Source organism: Harpia harpyja, chromosome 11, assembly GCF_026419915.1.
Source record: "Harpia harpyja isolate bHarHar1 chromosome 11, bHarHar1 primary haplotype, whole genome shotgun sequence".
Classification (NCBI taxonomy): Eukaryota; Metazoa; Chordata; class Aves; order Accipitriformes; family Accipitridae; genus Harpia; species Harpia harpyja.
Window position 1 is genome coordinate 8,038,833 of NC_068950.1, and position 23,386 is coordinate 8,062,218.

Below are 23,386 nucleotides of genomic sequence, written 5' to 3' on the forward strand. Positions count from 1 at the left end.
CAGGCTGGCATTTGGGACTGCAACCACCACATCAAGGTGAACGGCTCTAAATATGGAGGGGGCTTGTTCACCCTGGGCTGGTTTCAGGAGAGTTGCTGTCCTCCTGCTGTGTCTCTTACATCATTGGGCTAATAACTGGGCTTTACACACAGTTCTTGCTTCTGGTGAAGAAAACACTGAAACAGCCCTTTCCTAAGGACTCCCAGCAGCAGAGAGCCCTGAATGTCCTCCAGAACACTATGAAGACGTGCAGGAACTCCAGATGTACAGTCAAAAATAGGTTTACTGGAATGTCTTTAGTCACAGCTGTAAGCAGCGATACTGAAAACACTGAGCTTGTGCATTCCTATGGCAGGACCAGAAAGTCTTCTGGATTGTAAAACCTAATTATTTCTTTTTTTCTACCCCCTGCCCACCCCACCCCCCCCTTTTTTTTTTGAAGAAGAGAGAAACACCATCCTTGCAGTTCTCCATAGAAGGGTCAGTTCCCTGTAACATAATAGTATGTTTCTCTTCAGACATTTTTCCCCTCCTTTGCTCTGATGAAAGGACAGAATCCCCTCTGCCTTCCACAGCAGGCAGCAGGGAACTGCTCAGACAGTATTATTATTAATATTAGAACTCAACCATATATACAGATAAATTGTAGTGGCAAGTAGCCAGCTCCAAACCAGAGACTCAGAATTCCACAAAATAGGCAGTTTCGGAACTGAATCTTCTGTTATAAAAAAAGTCTAACAGCAGGAGCAGGTACTCAACCAAAAAAAAGGGTCATTTGGCAGTTCTTAAAACGCTGTTAGAACTGGCTACTTGCCACCACCTCCTCACTCCTTGGAGAAAAACAACTTCAAAGCTATATACAGATATCTCACTTAAATTACACAGCAGTTTGGTTATCCCAGAGCCAGCTCCACTGAAGCCTCCAGCTGCCCCGTCAGGTATGGTACTTCAGGACTATGGGTACTGGAAAACACAAAGAAACAAGCTCTCAGCCACACACCTTCGCATGCAACACCGATCTCTGCCAGAGGGATCCCCCCCATTTCTGTAGTGACAAACACCAGGCAGCTGCATAGGAAAGTGTTTCCAAGCTCAAGCTAATGCAATCTGCTGCCTGCACACATGCTAGACAACATTTCCTGCCACCTTCATCTCCTTCCAGCTTCCCAAAATTAAACCAGATGGGATTTTCCATCAGTCTCTCTCTCTACAATGCTCCCACCCTGCTGCTAGCTCTGCCTCTCCTGCTGCAGGCTGTGTGTCAGCAGGACAAGAGGCTGCAAGGGTTTTGCCGAAGTAACAAGAACCGTTACCGAGCTGTCCCCAGCCACGGTCAATAGGAGGAAAACCCTCCGGACCCAGTGGCACGAAAGAGCTGCGCTACCGTGCTGGACTGCCTCGATCCCTGGAGCATCATTCTAGAGGCAGAGGGCTGAATTACTTCTGCCTGGAAGAAACATGCTCTGGTCATTATTACCTGTTTGGTAGGAAAAGCAGCGACATCTCTGCTCTGGGGAGCTCCAGAGAGACCAGGCTGAGCAGGAAGGGCAGAGGGCAGGGGAAGGGACCAACAGCAAAGCCACGACAGCTACTTGCTGAAAATTAAGCAGCCTGGCAGCTTTGGGGAAGAGCGTTTGCAGGGACCAGACCCATTGCAAGATGGCTAATATATGTGGAAGGGCCTTTGGGAGACATTGCTGCAGGCTGAAACTCTTCCATCTACTCCCACCAGCCTCGGGATCAGTCAGTGCCAACCCTGGATCAGTACAATGTTGTCAGGGCAGGGCAACGTTGGCATTCTTTGGCCACAGTAGGATTCGGTTTGAGCCTGTTCCTCTGCGTTTAAACCTTGCAGAAGAGCAGCATGGAGTGGTCTATAGGCACCTTTTATGACCGCTTAAGTCAGTGTGGGGCCCGACGGGAGTAGCTCAGGTGCTCTCCCCCAGGGACAACAGCACCACGGTATCATTCATGGTGTGGAGTGCCATGAGTATTTCAATGCCAGACATGGCTGGGGTGACCTGGAGCTACTCACCGATAATCACGAGCAGGAGAACGACCGCCACCAGCACTATGATCGCCTTCATCTGCAAGGGACACACAGAAGCGTGTTACATAGGGTGCCATGTGTGGCTGTGTCTACCTGAAAGGAGGCCTTTGGCTTCCAGCATCTTTTCAGCTAGAAAGCAGAGCTTCTCCATCCCCTCCCAGGGTGGGCAGGTAACCGTGCCTCCACAAACCCACCCCTGCCTGTTCTTGCTCTTGCTCACCTTGCAGCCTCGCCACCACATCTGCCTCCGAAGCTGCTTGGCTCTGTTGCTAAAAGCTGTTGCGTTGTCTGATAAACTTTCTATTGAAGGAAAGAAAGGAGGCGATTCAGCAACGCACCCATGGTCAGAGCACCCACACTCCACTGAGTTTTAAGCAATAAACTCAGCATTAGGGGAAAAGACCCAACCACAGCATGATTCACCAAAGCCACAGCAGATTCCAATGTGACGCCCTTTGCTAGAGCACACACAGACCTGCTGAGTCCCACTGAGCCCCCTTTGTACTGGCTGTCCCCTGAGGACAGGAATTCACTCTGCAAGCCAGCAAGCAAGCAAACAGCTGAAGTACTCAGGGCCATTGGGAGACAGACCATTCTACCTTTGCTTGAAGGAACAACTAGATCACAGCACCCAAACTCCTCCAAACTAACACTTCTGTGCAGGGCAGCAGAAGGTGAAGGTGGAAAGAGGAAAGCATCAGTGGAAAGTTAGATCTGCAGCCCAAGGGTGGGAAACATCTCTCTCAAGAAGGATAGAAATACAAGCCCAGGTCTGCCATTAGGCACTTTCTGAACTGGAACTAGGTAACCTGGTGCAGCAACAGGGAGGACATGTGGGGAACAGGCCAGTAGAGCTGCATTTAGCATTGCACCTGATTTATCCTGCAGGTCATCCAGCCGCTCGCCTCTTTCAATCACCTTCGTGATGTTCTCCTGCATAACATCGATGACTTCATCCACCTGGTTCTGGACACTAGAGCAGAGCAAAGGCAGCGTGAGGGGCAGAAGTGCGACCACCAGCTGTGCATTGCAGCGCCAGCCCTTGCTCAGAGCTGCCCAGGCTGGTGGGATCTGAGAGCTCACTGACAAAAATCAAAGGGGACAACAGTGGAAGGAGGTTGATGAGGTGCCGAGAAAGCTAGAGGCATGGCATTGCCTGTGGCGGATCTCTAGCAATCCCAGGAAGGGTGAGGGAACACAAGGGGCTCAAAGAGAAAACTGGGAAGTCAGCAGAAGCAGGGCACCCTCCGTAACACCTTTAACACATAAATGCGGTAAGGAAAGGCACTAATTGCTGTTGGTCTGCACCTCTGCTGCAGAAGAGCTCACAAATGGAAAAAAAAAAAAAATATAAAAACCACACCTTATCTTTCCAGATTTCACAGAACCTCACACCGCACCTTTGCTAAAGAACTTGGGGTGAAATCAAAGCAAGGTGCACTCCTCCCTCTGGGAATGGAGTTGCTAAATGAAACCCACTCTGCCAGGGGCATCAAGAGGACAGTAAAGAAATGGCTGATATGACCTAAACCAAGTTATTATAATCCATCTTCTCACAGGTTATGCAACTCTGTGGGTAGTTGCTTCAGTGAACAGTAGCCTAAATTATACCCGCAAGGTTATTATAAATGCATTTATTCACTCCATAAAAAAGCCACACTAGTAAGAGAGAAAAATTCTCCTGGTGGAAAAATACTGCTACATTCTGGTTTGTATTTTGGAGCTAATACACTTTTATTTTCCTGGAGATAGAAATAAGAAATTTCTTGGGGCCCTAGGGAGACAATACATTGTTTGAGACATACTGTTCCCAGAAAGTAAATGGCAACGGCAATGTCTTGGAGGCAATGCTACACACAGGGCAACAAAACAGAAATAGCTCCAGGCCACTCACTCTGCATAAGTCTTTGGTTTGACAGCTTAGGTTGCCTTGATTAAAAACATTTAAGCACTTCAAAACATATCAAAACCCATCCAGCATTTGCTAAATATGCAGCACAAATAGGCCACTTCACCGGCTCTCCACATCACCAGAAACGCATACCTCCTATTAACAGTGCGGCACTGGTGTTCCCAAGGGGAAGAAGGATTGCCAGTACCTCATCTTTAACACCTGCTTAGCACCCATACTGTCCTGCTCCCCAAATTATCCAGTCACATTATCTTCCTCTTTGGACCCACACAAAACCCTCTCCTTCCCACTGCCAGCTCACAGATGCAGAAGCTCAAAGACATTATTTGCCAAATCAGGGTTTTTACAGCAAGCATCAGACCCAACTTTACCACTTAAAGAGCCATCATCCAGCACCTAGGCTCAGAGCACTTGGTACGACGAGGACAGCATATCCTCCACCACGGCCCAGGAAGCCAGGGTCAAGAAAGACTCAGAGCAACTTGCCCAAGGCCAGTCAATGGCACACTGCAGAACCAGGAACAGGGCTCCGTCCGAGCCACCATGCCTCTAATTAATTAGAGACATAGGTGCACATTGACCTATGTCTCCTGCCTCCCTGCCAGCTACGTGCCTCTCACTGAGCAGATGCACACGTGGGGAGCGGCTGCAACAGACAATAGTGGTCACAATGGAAAAGCATTTACTTATTGTTCCAAAAACAGGCAAGGAAAGTCATTAAAAGGCTTTTTTCTCCCCAAAAAGCTCTAGAAAGAACTCCAGATCTTTGAATATGAAGGGGCTTCCCATCTTAGCATTTCCAGTCAGGCTCTGTAGCACCACTGCACTGCGGCTTCCAGAGCTGGAACAGACAGGCAACCCCTCTGAAGCCAATTTCTGACTCAACAGCTCTCGTATGGCACATGCTGGACTCCAGCAGCACAGGTAAAAGCTTGCTTTATTTAGGACACCACGAGAAAGGGACCTGCCTTCCCTGTGCTGCATCGCAGAGTCCGTGGGAGCAGCATCTCTCTGAACCCACCTACACCATGCAGTGGCAGCTCCTGCCTTCCACATCAATGGCAGCCGCCTGCCAGGAGTTTCTTATCTGAAGGTGAAAGGCATAGACAATCCCCAAATGCCTCTCAGCAGGAACCTGCCCCATGCCCACAATCCTGTTCTGATCCACCATTTGTTTTGCAAGGTACGAGGCAAGTGGCAGAGCTGCCACCATTGGGAAAGCACAGAAGGTGGCACTGAGGACGCAGGCAGATGCTGCCTGGGAAACGTGGTGGTGCCCTGTGGAGCAAAGTGTCCACCCCATGCATGACATGCACCGCCCCATGGCCCTTCCTTGGGGCAGTGGGTGAGGACATGAGGTGGAGGCATGCTCTGTGAGGGGGTTTCATTACTTCAGCACAACAGACGAGTCCCAGCTCAGAGCCACCAGCAATGCTGCTATAGCTTGAACATCTGTTATCCTCAAGTTTTTGCCAAGTTGGCTCATCTAAGGCCATAAACATCAGTTTTACAGGCAGAAGACTGCATTTGCAGTATGTAAATGTTTCTAAAATCATTTACTGGCTCCAAAATAAAGAGATTTCCTCCCACAACAGATTTGTAACCAAGTTATCTTGGTACAACTAACAAGTGGGGGCACGCAAGGTTACAATGCATCTAGGAACATGCACTGCAATGCAATGCCACCTGTATCCCCACCAGTACAGGTCAGAGCCTGGAGAGATGCTGCTGCAGTCCCAGAGCACCCCAAAGCATTCAAGGCAGAGTGGGCAGGTACGTAACTTCAAGCTGCTCTGCTGTGTACCAGCATTTGGGAGACACCTCTGGAGCACAGACCCCCACTGCCCAAGCTGCATCTCGGCATCCCACCTCTTTTCACTTGAGCTACTGGTGAAACGCTGCGTGCCTTTGCTGCCTGCCCATAGCCTGGGAATGCTGTTAGCTGTCCCCAAGAGAACAAAACATTTCACAGGTGGAGAATGGAGGCACAGAGAAATCAAGCCTTAAACTCTCACAGATGTTGAGGTGTTTAACTCCCATGGAACACAGACACATTTGAGCACCCCAATATCTTTTGGTATCTGATGTAAAAGAGAACCCTGGAAAAAAACAAGAAGGAAGAGACCAAGCCAGGGAATGAAACTTTGATCTCCACACAGTGCCTTAATCAGACCTTAAGCCAGTCCTTGCTTTCTGCTCTCTCCCACCCATCACTGCTACAAGAGATGCCTCTCTAGGAGGGGGCTGAAAGATTCCCAGCCAACGCATTAGCCCTGCAGTTTCAGAACAAATCCAAAAATTCCCACTAGTTTGGCATGCTTGAGGTTGGAAACTCAAGTTGCATCAAGAAGAAAATATTTTCTTGTTTTATTTGGCAAGAGAGAATGAATCCTCTAATACAAAGTGTATTTCCTGTTAGGGAGCTATTGGCTTTTGACACATACATTTTGTGTGCTTCACTCCTGCCAGATTTCCAAGAGAAATAAAGTAGACTAAATACCTGCCAGGAAAGGGACCAAGACAAAAAGCATAAAATGTCTCTCACGACCCTCATTCTTACTAATTACTGCAAATATGATGCTTTTAACAAGGACAGCAAGTGTACGCCATCAAAGCAACAAGAGACCCAATGGCACTTAGCTTGGTTTAGACTCCTTTTTTTTGTGCTTTGCTGGGTCCAGAGTGGGAGGAATAAGCCTTTCCATTTTGGCTGCACTGGGTTAACTACTGAAAAACTCCCTGGGCTGGTCACGGTGTTGGGCTAACAACAGTGCTGCATTCTTCAGACGCCGTAAACAGGCCATGCACGCACCATGGGATGTGCTGCTCAAGGCTGCTTCTTGTCTCCAAGCTGGCTGTTTACAGCCAGCATGACACACTTCTATTTTCCACCCCAGCGATATTAATAGTGCTGTGTATTTTGGTGAAAATTACACCCAAACACCCCTTGTTGTGGCAGTAACCCAGGGAAAAGGGAACAGGATGGAAAGCCAAGCCAGACAGACTGTGCAAAGGCAGGAGGCCAGCACATCACAGTGCTCCCCAAGGCATGGCTCTCTGCAGAGGGGCTGCCCAGCAGACAGCCCTGCTGTATTCAACAACAGGGTATCAGGGCTGAAACCTGCCACAAATCCCTGTCTTTAAGTTGCTGGTTCATCACAACAGTAAGGAAGACAATAGTCTATGCTGCTCCGAAGCATTCCAGTCCTTGAAAGGATTATCCCCAACAAGGATGCCTGATGATACAGTCTCGGTACCACCTTCAAATGAAGGTCTGGACTATGGCTGATGTCCACTGCACAACCAGCCACCAGCAATGAGCAGCCAGGGCCTGGGAAGCTGCTGTCAACTCTTGCCTTCAAACCATTCCCCAAACACTCCCCCTCCTCGGGAAGTAATCTGGGACTTGCAGCCAGACAGAGCCACCGGGGCTGAGCCCTGGGGCCAGGGACACTGGCTACTGCCAGCAGCGCGATGGGGGAATCACAAGGACCCAGACCTGGATCCCAGGGAACCACAATGGTGTGCTGAGCCTCATTGCCAGCATGAGCAGGAACCCAAATCCAGCAGCATGGTTGCCTGAAAGCAGAAACATCAGGAAGTCAAGCAGTGCAGGAAAGGTGGGGATTTTGCTTACATTTTTCAAAAGATGACCTGTGATGAGAAGCTCCTTTTCTACATAAAAGCAACCCAGGTGGAAGATGAACTTCCCAACTTCCCCCAAAAAGGCACTAAGAGCTCTCGCTACACACATTCAGGACTTCTCACAAGGCCTGGAAGCAAAGGCAGAGAAGAGAGATCAGCTCTCTCTTACCTCTTCTTTGTAACTTTGAGGAAAAGGATAAAAGCCTGTTAAAAACTACCTTTCAGCTCCAGCCCACCCCAGGGACGGTGAGATCTCGGAGGGAGCCTAAGGGATCCCCTGCGGCCACTTATATCACCAGAGGAGCTTCCACCCCAATGAGCAGCTGTTGGGACAACAGACCCTGAACTTCCAGACACATCAGGACAAAACACAGCATGGAAGGGACTGTGACGCTTTCTCCCGCCACTACTACTGGCTCTAACTCGCCTCTTTCCCCTACGAGGTTTGCAGTGTTCCCCACCATCTCTTTCTGCAGCTGAGCCAGCCTCAAGGGTCTCTGCTGCCAAACTCTCCACCCTGACCCAAGCTCCTTTGCTGCCAAGGACAACTAGGAAAAGTTTCTAGTCTTGCCCATCACATTCGACATGTTCCGCACCTTTGCTCCCATAATCCCATCACTTTTTCCTCTGCCCAATCCTCTATCCAGTTTCCTTTTATGCCTACCTTCACACCTCGTTCCTCCAGCCCTGCACAACTACAGTCTTTCTAGCTTTGCCCAGCTGCGCCTCAGCTCTCCAAATGCTCAAATTCCTCCTTAAAATGTCTTTTCCTTACAGTGTTTCAGCAGCAACCCAACCCTCCTTTTCCTCCGCTGTTGAAACCAGAGTGAACGGCATCATTACGAGACCACGCATCAATCCATCCAGCACAAGGGCCCGTCTGATCAGAAGCTTAATAATAAGCTCCATGACAAGAAACGACTGCACGCTGTAAGTGCTTATTAAACAAAACGATCAACACTGATGAGAGCAGAAAGTAGATACTATTTTATAATAGATGCTCTAGATACTAGATAGATGCAGCCACTTGCTACGCCAAGGGACATACCCCACACCAGGTCCATTAGACGGGCAATCTCTGGCAACAGGCAAGCCTCACGTGTGTTGGGCATTAGTCACATCACACCTATGAACCCACCAGCTCCTGGGTGAATTCTTTCGTTTTGCTTCCCCCTCACAGCTGTGGTGCTATCCTCTACCTAAGCCCCCACTCCCTTCTGCCTGGCCAAGACAGCGGGAAGAGAAGAGCTCCCGTTTTCCCACACCATGCAGGGAAGGCGGAAGATGCTCTGTAATTCCTTTCCAGCAGCAGAAGACGCAGGGGTAGATGTCACCCCCTCTCCACCTTTTTATGGGGGTGGGACCCCACTCATAAAACCAATTCTCACCCTTCCCATTCACTCCAGACCAGCATGGCACTGCCCTAGAAGGGAGGCTTTATCCACACTGGCTTACTGTAAGGACCAGTGCACATCTACCAACAGCATCCTCACACCCCGGAGGGAACAGAGACCCCCTGAAAACTCAGGGTGCAGTGACTGACCCACTGCCTCTTGTGTAACCCAAGTGCACTTTGCCCCTCAAGGTAACGTGGCAAGCAGGCACACAAGTAAGCACTGCCTAACGCTGACATTGGCAATGAGTCATCTCAGAGCTGCGCCGGCTTCTTCCCGGCACAAAAAAAATTCCTAATGAAGAGCAACGCTCAGGCTGCACACGAGATGACCCAGTCTGATTAATGCCCGGTCATCAGTCCCCCACAGATCTCTGTTCTGGCTCCACAAAGGTCGGCAGAGGAAACAGCACAATGCAAACCAGGGGTCTGGGAATAACTGGCCCCTTTCCACTGAGTACCACCATCGCATCCCTCATAGGAAAGGACAGGGCAAACTGGAGCCCAGAACAAGCATCATGCAGGAAATGACTCGATGGGAGAAGGAACCAGAGTGTTCACTCCTTCCTTCTTGCAGTCAATAATCCTCCTCCAGCTGTAATGGTTTCCTGTTTGTCCAGCTGCTTTGACCCACTGAGTCACTGCTCATCTCCAGCTCACCTATATCAGGTTTTTATCTGGAGAAGAGGAGGCCCAGCCACTGCCCAAAAAACATGGTCCTGGTGTGTTCCTGACCACTTGCTTTCTTGAAACATTGAGCAGCAAGTTACAGGATGAAGAAAAAAGAAACAAAACAATACAAAATGGTGCTAGCAAAGGTTAAAATTCAGGGTTAATGCTCTAGAAAAAGAGCCTCAAAAGCATGGAACAGGTTATCACCAGAATACAGCAAGGGCTTTAGAAATTCCACTAAGCTACTGTAATACAATCCTATCCCTTTACCTCTGTCAACGCTCAATTTCTTGATAGCGTGAATCAAATTTGATATTTCCCTTAGCTGTGGACACATAGGGTAGGAAATGTCAATTAGAAGAAAGCACACACAAGCCATGTTCATATTCAGAACTACATAGAAATACTCCGGTAAGACAGCAGCAGGAACTCGCACTGCCAGAATAAAATATTATCCGTGTGACACTGAGGAACAACTTACTGCCTGATCTTGTCATTCCTGGGTCCAAACCTTGGTCCAGAAGGCCCTCTCCTGCAGGCAGAAAAGTGAGCAATCAGTATGGAACATACAACGAAACCATGTTTTTAAAACAGACTCAAAAGATATGCAAGAGAGAATCAACACCTTGTGGATGGAGGATTGTTCTCATACCTCCCATGTCTCACGATACATGGGACACCCCACTTTTATAAAGGTCACACCTATTAAGTCTTAATTCATGCTTAAGCCATGCCAAGGCTCTGGGAGATCATCTCAAAGGAATCAAAGGTTTTGATTGCCAAGCCCCCACCTACGTGGCAGGGAACAGCTTTTGGTATTCGACACCTTCAGTCTCAGAGCTGTAGGCAGTTAAGACATCGCATTCCCTACAGCAACTGTTCAGAAACTCACAAGAAAAAGTCTTCCTCTTCATCTGAATCTTCCTCCAACAGGTTCCTCTGCAAACATAGAAAAAAAAACAAACCACTTTGTCAATAAGCAACCACCATTTCACACACACATTTCCAGCCCTTAGGATGCAATCAGCATCCTCTGAATGGAGGTTACACACGAGCCCTCCTTTGGAGGGGATCAATGGTACTTTTTAGGTGTCTGGGGTCGTGCTGTTTCTCTCCACTTGTGACCAAGGGACGAGCTAGATGTCTCTGTGCTGCTATTATCACCTCGGCAGTGTTTGCTAACTCTGTAAAGCACAGACCAATGCAAAGCTCTGCAGCTCTGACTTGGGACAGCTCGCACCTCTGCCACTGAGCCAAACTGGATTTGCATCAATGGCCAGTTGCCTGTGCAGGTTCAGATCCCAATTCTAGGGATCGCTACAACTCCCTGTGACATCAAAGCAACTAGTGCATCAGCACGGTGAGCCCTGCCTTGGAAAGCAGCAGGCAGAGTCCCTGCACAGGCCAGTTGTGGAAGGAAGACCCTCTCTCCTCAAGGGACGATCCCCAGTGCTGCACTCGGTCAATGGCAGCTGCTAAAAAAAAAAATCAGCATCTCTTACAGCCACCCTGGGGTATCCCATACACATGGAAAATCAGATCCACTCCTGATTTGGAGGATGTGGTTTCTCCAGCCATCTGGCAGCAGCAGGCATAAGAAGGATGACTGCAAGGAAACACATTGGGCTCCCTGCATGGTACGTCCAGAGGGGTTCACCCCTCCAAACCCCCACTCGGGCAAATGCTACAGCCAGGCTGGAAAGCAGAGCAGTCTGGTAGCGCCTCTGCTTCACGCCAAAGGGCTCCTCACTACATCCCATCAGACGATCCGAAGGCTGATTTTTAAGAGCAACCTCAAGATCCCACTTAAGCTTGAAAGTTTTGGACAAAGATGTACATTACTAGAGCTCATTTCTCTTACCAGGGCAGCACAAATTTTCCAATCGAGCTGAGGGCTCCCAGTAACATCTACTTAGGGTCAAAAATAACCAAGTAGGGGAAACGGCACCTTAAACGTGTGGGCCTAGGAACACATCGGATGGTCCTTACGGTACCAACAGCTGCTGCTTCCCCTGCGCATAAGTTCGGGCTCCCACCTGCAAGCGCAGTGCTCTTATTTTGAAGCTCACCTACATTTCCATCCTTGTCACATTTGCTCAATCAACTTAAGCAACCCGCGAGACCACGCAATAGTTTCAGCCATCGCCTCCCTCAAGGGACGAACGAACCGCTCTTGGCAACACGGGATCCTCCTCTTACTGACAGCTATCGTGAGCTGCAGCAACATTTTAGACTACAGTCTAAACTCAGTTTTAGCACAGTATGACCCCAGGACAAACACATCAGCTTAAATCCACTTTGTTTGAAACTGGCAACCGCACCACTTTGACCCATATTTCAAAGCCTGAAACATCAAGGGACCTTGGCGACAGGAGAAAAATTCAGCTATAAAGCGCAGGGTAACTTCACACGAGTCCTTCGGCCAGCTACGTGGGGAGGAGAGCCATGACGTGCCCAGGCCAACCTCTGCGGAGAGGCAGGAGACTGGAGCACACTGGGATCTCACAGCCATAGAGGCAGACTAAAGGAACTGAAACAGGTTCTCAAAAGAGCCGTATCTCCTAACAAGGTTTGTTTTAAAATACACAGACCAGGTGTGCCGCACGGACGGTCCCCTCACTAACTAAACATCGCTATCAACAGCGATATGGGCTTCTCGGGCCCCGTGGCCGAAGGCTGCGGCGACAGGAGCCCCTTTGGCAAAGGGAGCCATAGCTTACCCCGCACCAGCCCGGTGGCTAACGGCACGGGGCAATGCCGGGGCCCTTGGGGTCACCAAGGTGCATTAAGGCCCACCTGCCTGCCGCGGGCACCCCTACGTTAAGTAACAGCCTGTTATGGCACCCTTACGGCCACCGGCACCGGTCCCCCGCCCCGCTGGTACTCACTCGCTCGCTCTTCACCGAGCCCGTCACCTCGTCGTCGTTCAGGTGCCGCTTGAATTTCGGAGGCATGGTCTCTACCTGCGGGAGAGGCGGCTTTGTCACTGGGAGGAGAAGCCTGGAGGGGAGGCGCAGGGAACGGCCGGGTCACCTCGCTGCCCGGCACCCGAACACCTCGTCCCGCGGCCGCCCCTCGGCCGGGGACCGGGAAAACGGGTGTGAGGGGGGGAAGGGAGCGCCCGGCGGAGCCCCGCGGGCGGCCGGGCAGCCCCCCGCACCGGTGGGCCCGGAGGAGTGGGGGCGGGAAGGGGGAAGGAGCCCGAGGCGGGTGGATGCAATGGCCCCAGGGCAGGGGGGCTGCAAGGGCAGCCGGTGCCCGGCACCCGCGCTTTCGCCCGGCCCCGCCGTTCCGGTCCAGCCTTCCGGTGACCCGGGGGCCGCTGGCGAGCCGAGCCGGTGCCCAGACAGAGACACCCCACCCCCGCGACGGCGCAGGACCCCACCACCGCCCCGCTCACCGGGCTCCGCTACGAGCTGGGCCGGCGGGAAATGGCCGGTGCGGCGGCAACAGCGGCGGCGGCGAGTCAGCTGTCCCATCGACCGCTTCAGCGCTCCGCCGGCCGCGCCGAGCGCCGGAGCAATCGATGCCGGGGCGGGAGTCGAGGGCGGGAAAAGGGGCGGAGTCGGGGCGGAGGGCGGGGCCGGGGTGCGGCGGGGCGCGGAGCTGGGAGCCGGCGGGAACGGCGCGGGGGGGGTGGGGGGCCGGGACGGCGGGGGGGGGCGGCCCTAGCCCGGGAACAGGACTGCCAGCAGCGGGGGGGGTGGGGGCTCCGGCCGCCTCGGCCCCCGGCATCGCCCCTGGCACACGGCCCCGGCAGCAAAGCCGTTGGCGGCGGCCGCGGGTTGCCGGAGCCCGGCCAGCGGCCTCGGGGAGGCCGGGGGGGGGGCTCCGGCTGCCGCTGGGCGAAAGCCGCCGCCACAGGCATCTGGAAGGTTCCGGCTCGTCCGTCCCCCGTCCCCCCCCACGCCGCCCTGACCCCCTCCCCGCCGCCCTCCCGCCCTATAAATGCGGGCGGCAGCTCCCGGCGTGCGGCGGAGCGGAGGCACCGAGGGCACGGGCGGCGTGGGGCCATGCTGGGGGCCTGGCTGCTGCTCTGGGGGGGCCTGGCCCTGGGCTGCCGGGGCGAGACGGCCTTCCTCCGGCGTGCCGATGACAGCGCCGGGCGCTGCACCTACTCCTTCACGGTTGCCAGCCCCGTCGAGGCGGCCTGCCCCGATGCCGGCGGCGTGCCGGAGCTGCGGGCCGAGCTGGCCGCCCTCGCCGCCCGCCTGAGCCGGCTGGAGAACCGGGAGCGGGGCGCGGGGGGCTCAGGGCCGAGGGGAGTCGAGGCGGGGGGGGCACGGGACTCCCAGCAAGCGGCCCCGGCCGCTCGCCTGGAGGCCGCCTACAGCGAGCTGCTGCGGGCCAAATCCCGGCTGGAGGAGGAGAAGAGGCGGCTGGAGCGGGAGAAAGAGGAGCTGGGGAGGCGCCTGGAGAGCAACACCCAGGAGATCACCCGGCTGCGGGCCACCCGCTGTCCCCCCGGCGCAGAGGGGCCAGGCCGTGACGCCCTGCGTGGCCCTGGCAAAGGTAAGTGCCGGGGCCAGGACCGCCCGTGCATCCCCACCGCCGACTCCCTGCCAGTGCCTCTCCCCCAGACGCTGGTTAAGTCCCTTTGCTGCTCCCCATGACGTGCACCCGCTGCTGCCCCCCCACTCTTGGGCACCTCGGCAGGGCACTCATCCACTGCAGGGCTCAGCCCTACTGGGCGGGTCACAGGCCACTGCACCAAACCCCCTCCCCATCCCTCAGTTGGGACTGGCAGCCGGAGCCCTCGTCGTCCCATCATCCGCCCCGCAGCGGAGCGGGGCCGCAGGGGACTGCACTAATCCGGGGGGATTAGGAGTTTCCCCCAAGGAGCATTAAACCCCGCACCTGGGGGGCAACAACCTCAGCGGCTGCGGAGCGGGGTCCCCGTCAGTGGGTCACAGATGTGCCCTGCTGCAGCAGGAGGGGGCACTGGGCTCCCGACCCAGGCGTTGGTGTTTTGGGGGGCAATGGTCCGGCGTGAAGCCCCCCGAGGGTGGCGAGGACAGGCACGGCCCCTGCCCACGCTGTGCTTGGCCCCGCCGCAGCTCCCCGCTGGGACCCGCAGCCCCTCGCCTACCAGGAGCTGCAGTCGGAGAGGACAGAGGTTCCCGCATCCCGGCTGCTGGAAGAGACCGCGCTCGGCCGCCCAGGGAGCAAGGACTCGGGTACTGCCACCGGCACGGCGGGCTGGCCCCACGTTCCGCTGCTCATAAATACCGCTTGGCCCTCCTGAGGGGCTTGCCGGGGGCCACCACCGCTGAGCAATAACCCCTTTCTCTCCCCTCCTGTCCCTGAGCAGGCTGCGGCGAGCTGGTGTGGGTGGGGGAGCCTGTCGTCTTCGGCCGGGCAGAGTCCATCGCCGGCAAGTATGGCGTGTGGATGAAGGACCCGGAGCCTGTGCCCCCCTTCACGCGGGAGACCACCTGGCGCGTGGACACGGTGGGCACGGAGGTCCGTCAGCTCTTCCAGTACGAGGCAGCTGAGCAGCTGGCCCAGGGCTACCCCGCCAAGGTGCACATCCTGCCGCAGCCCCTGGAGAGCACAGGGGCTGTCATCTACCGTGGCGGGCTCTTCTTCCAGCCCCGCCGCTCCCGTGCCCTGGCTCGCTACGACCTGCGGGGAGAGGCCATCACGGCCGAGAGGGAGATCCCCGGTGCCGGCTACCACGGGCAGTATCCCTACTCCTGGGGGGGCTACACTGACATTGATCTGGCGGTGGATGAGACGGGGCTCTGGGTGATCTACAGCACTGAGAAGGCCCGGGGGGCCATCGTCCTTTCCAAGCTGGACCCCGAGACACTGGAGATCCGGCGGACCTGGGAGACCAACATCCGCAAGCGGGGGGTGGCCAACTCCTTCGTCATCTGTGGCACCCTCTACACCGTCAGCAGCTATTCGGCGCCCAATGCCACCATCAACTTCGCCTACGACACAGCCACTGGCACGAGCCGGGCCCTCAGCATCCCCTTCGAGAACCGCTTCCGCTACCTCAGCATGGTGGACTACAACCCCGCCGAGCGCCAGCTCTTCGCCTGGGACAGCTTCAACATGGTCACCTACCCCATCCGCCTCTCCCAGGCGTGAGCCGGGGTCGGGGACGTGCCGGCTCAGCTCCCGCAACCCCTGTGCGTGCCTCGGCACCCCGCTTCACTCCCCAGCTCCCCCCGGTGCGGCTGGGAGCGCTGCCTTGGACAGGCCTGGGCAATGGTGGGGGCCATACGCTGCCCAGCCACGCTGTGATGGGGCCCCCAATGTCCCTGCTGGCACCTCCGGCAACGTCCCATCGTGCTCGAGTGCAGGGGAGAGAAATTAAGTGCTTCTCCAGAGCCTGGCTGAGCCAGCAACACGTCTCTCCCCAGCCTCGGCAGGTTTTGGATGGGCCACGGTGGTAGCCAGCCCTGAGCTGCTCCAGCATCCTCCGGGAGCACCCAGCCCGGCCATCCCGAATTTGGAGCAGTGAGGGCTCAGGCATAGTGAAGGCTGGGCAGGGCAGGTGGTGGAGGTGGGGAGATGCTGTCCAGGAGGGTTCCACCTAAAATAAACGCTTTCCTCGGTTGCAAGCAGCGATCCCCTCTGCGGGGCCAGGGTTCGTGTTTCCAGGCTCTGGCTGAGCACGAGCACCATTGCTGCCCTCTACACCCACCCCCCACCGGCAGCAGCAGTTTTGGGGAGGCCTCCCTGGCTTGTGCCAGCCTCGCAGAGGAGAGCAGCGTTTGCCCACCACCAGCACCCCTGCAGAGCCAAGCTCCCTTGCCAAGAGCCCACAAGCCCTGCTGCATCCCACACCGCCAGTGCTGGGGGTTCATCCCGGAGCTCAGCCGCCTCCAAAAATAATCCGGCAGGATCAAAAGCAGCGAGGAATACAGACGCTCATTGCACAAGCCTTGTTTTGTTGAGGAAGAAGAAGAAGAAGCTGAGAGCAGTGGGGAGGAGTGCTGGCAGACCATAGCTTGGCACACCCAGCCCCTCCCGGCCATGCGCTTTGGCTTTACTGGCCGTGCCTGGCCACTGATGCAGTGCAGCAGCTACGGCCCTGCCTGGCCGGCAGTGCTCCCCACGCTGGGCCAAAACATGCCGTTTTAACTATTTATTGTAGAAAGGCTGTAGGAAGCTTCCCCCCCCGCCCTGGCGTTCGGGGCAGACAGGGCAGCAGCGGCTGCATCCCCCAGGGGATGCAGAGGGTCTCAGCCCAATAAACGTTGCCCACCGACACTGCCTTGCACCTCGTCTTTCCAAACCTGGGTTTTCTTTGGAGTTTGGTGGGCTGGAGCCCAGAGGGGGTTGTAAAGTGCTGGTGCCCCCCTTGATGCTCTGACAGGCTGAAGGTGCTGGGGCGGGGGAAGCTGTAGGGCTTTGGCCAGGAAAAACACCACATTTGGGAGGCAGCTGCTGACAGGGCTGACCCCAGGAGCACCTTTATTTAGCGTGAAGAGGGGCTGTGACATGCCCAAAGCATTGAATCAGAATAAAAGTTAAAGCTTCAGCACTAAACCCTGGAGATTTGCTGAATAGGAAAGATTAATGAGCTCCAGGTGGCAGGGCTGCGGGTTGGGCTGGCTGGTGCCCGGGGGGCAGCACAGGGTGGGAGGGATGTGGGGGACAGAGGCAGCCCCCCTTGGCCGCTGGAGCACCAGGGTGTTTGGCTGCTCACCAAGGGGACGGCACCACTTGGAGCCGGGAGGCCGCAGGAATGGGCCCCGGCTCAGAATTGACGCCGTTCTAGAAGGGCAGGAGACAAGGGGGTGCCGGGGCGGGGAGGGCAGCGGGTGCTGGCCGCAGGCTGCACGCACTGCTCCACGGTGAGGGCTGCCCTGGTGAATCCGGTGGGGGGGGGGAAGGGGTAAGGGCCCTGCTAGACCACCAGGATGGGATGGGGAAGGTGTGGGATGGGATGCATCCCATGGGGGACTGACCTGGGGCCACAGGGTAGGCAGGAGGCTGAAAGACCCTTTCTCGCTCCCCAGCAGGCCTGGCCCGGGGCTGGGATGCTCACCACGAGTCGGCCTGAGCGAAGGCGTCCCCCCGGCCAGTGATGCGCCCACGCGACTGCCATGGTGCAACCCGGCAGCCCGGTGACCTGCAGCAAGCCTCCGCCACCCCACCGGCCCCCTGCGCCTGCCCCGTTTGCGCCGAGTTTGGACTCGCACCCTCTGGGCCGCAGGGCTCAGCCCAGCTGGATCAGCGACACATCCCTCCACTTGCCATCAGCCATGCCATCTTCTCCAAGGCCAAGGGCCCCGTGCCGTGCCAGGAGCCGGGGGCCCCCCAGGGCTCCTCGCCACGCCGGGGTTACATCACCTGCACGCTGCAGCGGGTCGTGCGTGGCACCCTGGTCCTCAGGGGGTGCAGGGTGCCACAAGCCATGCCCTGGGATGACACCTTCCCCATCCTTGTGATGGGGGGCGGCAGCGACCCCACCATCAACCGCAGCCCCACACCCGCCATCGCAGCCAGCTGGGTGCTGTACGAGGAGGAGGACGCGTATCGGCGCTGAGCTGGGGGCCCTGGTCCCACCGCGGGGAGAGGGGTCCCACCATGACTGACTGCGGCTGCTGCAATAAACCGGTGGTGCATTACAGGTTCCCCCAGCCTCAGAAAACACGTGTGTGTAGCCCTGTCCCGGGGAGCAGCCTTGTCCCCGCAGCGTCCCTCTGTCCTGCTGCAAAAACCCACCCTGGTGCAGAGGAACAAGGCAAACACGAGGGCAAGATCCAGGGCGGTAAAGCTGGGGGTGAAGGCAGCTACAGGGGTCAGCCAGGAGCAGGCAGAGGCTGTCACGTACCCACTGGGGCTGGGAAGAGCGAGGCAGGCAGCAGGCAGACCCGATCCAGCCAGGGGCAGCCTGGCAAGCAGCCGTCCACCCAACATGCAGAAAACCTGCCACCAAGGATGGGAGAACAGCATTTCTGTCCCAAACCAGGATGGGAGGCGAAGCTGAAGCCCCCTCCTTCGTCCCGCAGCTTCCCGGAGGTGCAAGTCAAGCCTCAGCATGAAAGGGAGGGCTTGTTCAGAGGTCCCCAGGGAGTAGCAGCACCAACGGTTTCTCAGTGAGTGGAGACACTGAGGGCAGACAGCCCCAGCCATCCCCACCTCCCTGCTCTCTGCCAGCACTGGCGTCTTTTCAGGCTGGGAAGGCCATCACTTAATTGACTGAAAAAAAAAAACCAAACCAAAAACAAAACAAAAAAAAAACCCAAACCAAAAACCAACCCCTAAGACAAGCCAATGTACACAGGATTTCCAGAAAGCTGGGCTGGAGCTGAACAGCGCTGAATACACAGCTTTACTTAACAGGCTTTGCAAAAACAAGCCCAGAGAGTCCCTCCCCTCCCGCATCCCAGCAAGAAACCAGCCTGAGCCGAGGGGGGTTGCTGGATCTGGCCCCAGTCACATTAACCCCCTTCTGCTCTTGCCCTTGAGTAAAGTTACGGTCTTTTCACAGACTGAACATTATTAAGAGAAAAGAAAGTGAATTCCCCAAACAAAACAGTTCCCTAATTTACGGGAGGTTCAGCACAATTATTTGTGATGACCGGAGTCCTAGAAAAGAGATTACACACCAAATCCCACTCAAATTAAAAAAGCAAGAGCTATTCCAGCATAAATGGCCAAGAGCAAGTTATCTGGTTAAGTGTCACAAAAATATTCAATGAACCAGCGTCAGTGACTGGAAGCTCAACCTGGCCTCAAAGGCAGCCACGGTGGTTCAGGGCTGTTTTGGAGATGCACACATCAAAACCTGGTTATTCGGATGCACAAAATGCCCAAGCATTTCCTTTTAATTAAGTTTCTGCAGAAATATTACCCCTGTTCTGCTCAGCACAAGAAAAAGCCCAAAACTTGGTACATTCCCACAGCTGACTGTGGGAAATTCATCTGACTTTTCTAGTGGCTTTACCGGAGAATTTAAGATTGATCCTTTTAGCAGCATTTCCTTAAAAATAGTACAGTGAACGATTTCCCATTTTTAGGGGGTCTTTCCAATACGAACCAGGCAGAAGATAGCCTCAAACCAGGGAAACATCAGCATAACTCTGTTACTCTTTTATTGCACATTTATAGATCAAACCAATGTCTCCACTCAGTTCCCCTACCTTCATCCTCCTTTTCCCAGAGCATTTGCTGTAGCTGTGCCTGTACGGTTCCTGTAAAAAGGGCGATTTACCTGTGGTGTTACCTACTCAGAGGTTACTCCTGCCCATCGCTCCATTTGTGCATTACAGCACCTTTATTTATTCCACATGGCTGCAGTTCTACCCCCTGAAAGAACTGACCTTGGCAGCAGAGGACTCCAGCTCCTCCGGTGCTCCCAAACCACAGCTTCCCGCCCCACCAAGGGTGGGCAGGTCCGCCTGCTCCGACTGACCCACCATGGGGCTTGACCCACCATGGGGCTAGCAGCAACAGCCCCAACCAAAAGCAAATCTGCACAACTCCCAGCAGCGCTTGCAGAGCCACCCCGACACCCCCGGCTGGCTTTCCATTCTTTGTTGGAGGTGCGTTGCTAGCCAGCACCTTCTCCCAAGGCAGGAATTACTTCTCAGAGACCAACAGAGAAGGTTTCTGGTGTTTGTTATGAACCAAGTTCCCTCTGGTGGCCAGCTGACAGAATCCTGCCTCCTCATAACTCCACAGCCCCAGGACAGGGAGCCCAGGGAGGCAGGGATGCCATCAGCCCCACAACTGAGGGGCTGGAGGATGCTTAACCCTTCATTCTGCCCCAAGCTTAAAGGCAGAGTCAGTAACTCTGCGATTTGAACATGTGGTAGTGAGTGTGTGTTGCTTGCAGTGAGTTGGGAAGGGAGCAGTTCAGGAGCAGCACAAGAAGGAAGCCTCCTGCATCCGTGGGAAGGCTCACGCCAAGGCTCAGTCCTGCTCCCCGCCCCCCCGGCAGGAAAGCTCTTGCTTTTAACAGGCCCTTGCTGCAAGGGTGCCTGTGCAGCCGGTGCCTGTAGTCACCCACCAGCTAAAATGGGAGTAACCGGCTGGGGTCACCCACCAGCTAAAATGAGAGTAACCGGCTGGGTTCGTCCTGGTCTCCTCTGACAGCAGCTCTTCTCTAGGAAAAAAACCCCAAGTCTCCAGCAGCAGGCAGCTTACCAACACACCGGAGATGCAAGGTCTTGCAAGCGCAACTGGCAGCCTCCTTCCCGAGCTAGATGGAAGCCACGTCCTGTGAGACCTTCGCTGGGGAATGAGATCAAAAGTGCCAGGGGAAAAAAAAAAAAAAGCAGCTGTTTCAAACTGTTTTTCTTTAGAAGTCTGTTTTCCCAAGCTGTAATACATACTCTTCACTTGGCACACGATGTTCAGGTGCTCTCCTTGCATCCTGCGCTAATCATGAGATTACCCGGATACTTTATTTAGAGAATACTTTATTAGTTTCTGTAATCAAACCCATGTAAATAAGACCGTACATATTTAATACAGTGCGTTACCCCTGTACAAATGGAAAAAAATTAAGTTTAACATTTCTAGACCAATATGGCTGTTAATTTCTGTACAATGCCAACTCACACTACAAGTGGGATACTTTTTTCCAAAGTTGACATCACAGCTAAAGTTTCCAAAAATTCAAATTATATATATATTTATATAAAAAGATAACCAATAGCGATTCACTAGGCATCAATAGCAGCAACAGCCTTTCCAGCTTCTGCAGTCATTTGAACAAAATTATACACATTAGACTCTCAACTCTTCCTTCCAAAAAATGTAAAAAAAAAAAAAAAATCCCAGAAAAAACCAGCAAATTCTGCTACTGATGTGGTACCTGGTGCTTTTTATTAGCTTTTTCAATCATTGTCTGGAAAAAAACCTCTAGAATAACATTATTAAAAACAGCTCCAGTATAGCACAGTCACTACTACATATCATAAGCAGGTACAGGATATCTTACATTCACAGAAGTATCATACAGTACTGTCCTACAGCTATAATACTAGAGGATACAATTAAAAAGGCATTTATTTGACTTGATTCTACTTTCCAGCACACTGTGGGCAAGGAGGTGGTGCGACGCAGCTCTGATATAAAGAATGCACCTTTTAGATAAAATTCTCTTTAATCTGATAAGGTTTCTTTTATTCTCGTGGCACAGTTCTAAGTGCTCGTTGCTGTATACAGACATAAGCTGGAAACCGTTTAAAGACCACTCGCATCATATAAAGATAGCTGGACAGAGGTTAACAGAACAAATTTGACTATTGATGCAATGAACCTTTCAACTCCAGAGGTGAACGACTGAGGGGGGAGCAGGTGTAGAGAACACAGGTGGCCAAGTAGCATTTTCATATGGTGATCTAAATACAGTATATTGTCATCCAAGAAGCAGCAGCCAGCAAAGCACTGCCTTCAGAGGGGAATTCAACATCATCAGCATTACTCTTTGTGTTACCTTAGGTAAGATGTCACATGGCAAACGCAATTTTGCCAGCTATATGAATCCCTCTGTTTATTACAAGACAGAAGTTTCTTAAGTCACTAAAAACTTAACACGTATTACTTGGCCCAGCACCATCTTCAGATCTGCATGTTCTCCTACTCATGGGTTTATAAAAAGATAAAGAGCAGCTGAAGATCAGAGCCTGAAGAAAAATAAAGAGTATTCATCTCGTCAGGTAGGAACATGCTTCCCTGACCACCTTCTTCCCCGCCGTTGCCATTTCTCAAATTTTTTCACTTTGGGAAGCATACAGGTAAGCCAAAACACGCGCACACATGTAGAATGTGCACACACCAAAAGCAGCCTTCATGCTGTTAGAGAAGATACAAGCCCAAAGAGCCTAGAAGCTCAGTTGGATATGCAGCAGTTTGCATCCATAACTGCTAATAGCTTCTATGTCCCTTTACGCTGTTCAGAGCCCTGCAGGGAGAGAAGACTGTTGTCTCATCCTTTGGGCTACAAATTCATGCTGCTGTCATCTCACCCACCCTCCCCCTCTTCCCCCACCTCCATGGAAATACAGCGTCTAAGATTTTGTTTCTTCAGTTTTGATTGCCTGAGGTTTGATTGGTCCAGTTCTAACAGGTTTTGTTGCTGCAGCAGGCGCAGGGGTAGGCTTTTCCTCGGTTTTGTCCTGGCAGACTCCTGAAGAGTCAGCAATTGCCTCAGTGGGTTTGTTCCCGTTCTCATCCACTTTCTGTGCTTTGCCTCCTATGGGTTTGCTCTGCTGCTGCTGCTCAGAAAAGAATCTCTGGGTTGACTGAAGTACCTCTGCTCTCTGCTTTGCCTTAAAGGGAAAAAATATGTTTACTGAAGAGAGAGCATTTGAATAAGAGTGACTTCACAAAAGTATTTCCTAAATGAAAGAGGAAGGACTGACTGCAGTGGCCAGACTTTCCTAGAAAGGCAATGTCCATCTGGTTGCTTCCCAGATGTCACCACATCTGGGCACCTGGCTCCTCAATAGTAGCTTAATGTCATGCCTAGGCTTCCCTTGCTCTTCCTAACCCTTACCCCAGAAAAGAGGATCAAGGACAACAGTTTGAAACATTATCTAACATCTTTTTATGCCAGTTATTATTGCAGAGCTTAAAAAGTATAAACATGGCCTGCAGTAGGCTCAAATTGAACCTTCACTCCTCAGTAAGAAGCCAGACATGACCAGAAGGCGCCTGTGTCTGCACGCTACCCATGCCCTGACACTACCGTCGGCACTGAGGGCCATGCCAGCTGTCATTTCTCCTGCCGCGTGGTCTG

General features: G+C 53.8%; 3 protein-coding genes across 17 annotated transcripts in view; 1 reads left to right on the forward strand and 2 right to left on the reverse strand.

The window, feature by feature from the left end:
• Nucleotides 1-265: 265 nt before the first annotated feature.
• VAMP4 (vesicle associated membrane protein 4) lies at nucleotides 266-13,198 on the reverse strand. Of its 2 annotated transcripts, none has more exons than XM_052801788.1 (8): nucleotides 13,073-13,198; nucleotides 12,561-12,635; nucleotides 10,565-10,611; nucleotides 10,154-10,204; nucleotides 2,923-3,023; nucleotides 2,271-2,350; nucleotides 2,036-2,087; nucleotides 266-963 (listed from the first exon to the last, which is right to left on the reverse strand). In XM_052801788.1, exons 2-8 carry the CDS (start codon nucleotides 12,624-12,626, stop codon nucleotides 935-937), a joined length of 426 nt encoding a protein of 141 aa, XP_052657748.1. In that variant the 5' UTR covers nucleotides 12,627-12,635; nucleotides 13,073-13,198; the 3' UTR covers nucleotides 266-934. The 2 variants fall into 2 exon arrangements, with proteins under 2 accessions (XP_052657748.1, XP_052657749.1); XM_052801789.1 differs by having other exon boundaries at nucleotides 12,561-12,672; nucleotides 13,073-13,186.
• A 162-nt stretch (nucleotides 13,199-13,360) lies between these two features.
• MYOC (myocilin) lies at nucleotides 13,361-16,896 on the forward strand. The gene is made up of 3 exons (XM_052802278.1): nucleotides 13,361-14,184; nucleotides 14,730-14,849; nucleotides 14,984-16,896. Exons 1-3 carry the CDS (start codon nucleotides 13,686-13,688, stop codon nucleotides 15,766-15,768), a joined length of 1,404 nt encoding a protein of 467 aa, XP_052658238.1. The 5' UTR covers nucleotides 13,361-13,685; the 3' UTR covers nucleotides 15,769-16,896.
• Nucleotides 16,897-21,042: 4,146 nt separating this feature from the next.
• PRRC2C (proline rich coiled-coil 2C) overlaps nucleotides 21,043-23,386 on the reverse strand; it is a 79,638-nt gene continuing 77,294 nt past the window's right edge. For all 14 annotated transcript variants that reach the window (XM_052802486.1, XM_052802495.1, XM_052802492.1 and 11 more), the window contains one exon: nucleotides 21,043-22,916. In XM_052802486.1, coding sequence (XP_052658446.1) covers nucleotides 22,656-22,916 — 261 coding nt within the window. In that variant the 3' untranslated portion in view covers nucleotides 21,043-22,655. The remainder of the gene's footprint in view (nucleotides 22,917-23,386) is intronic.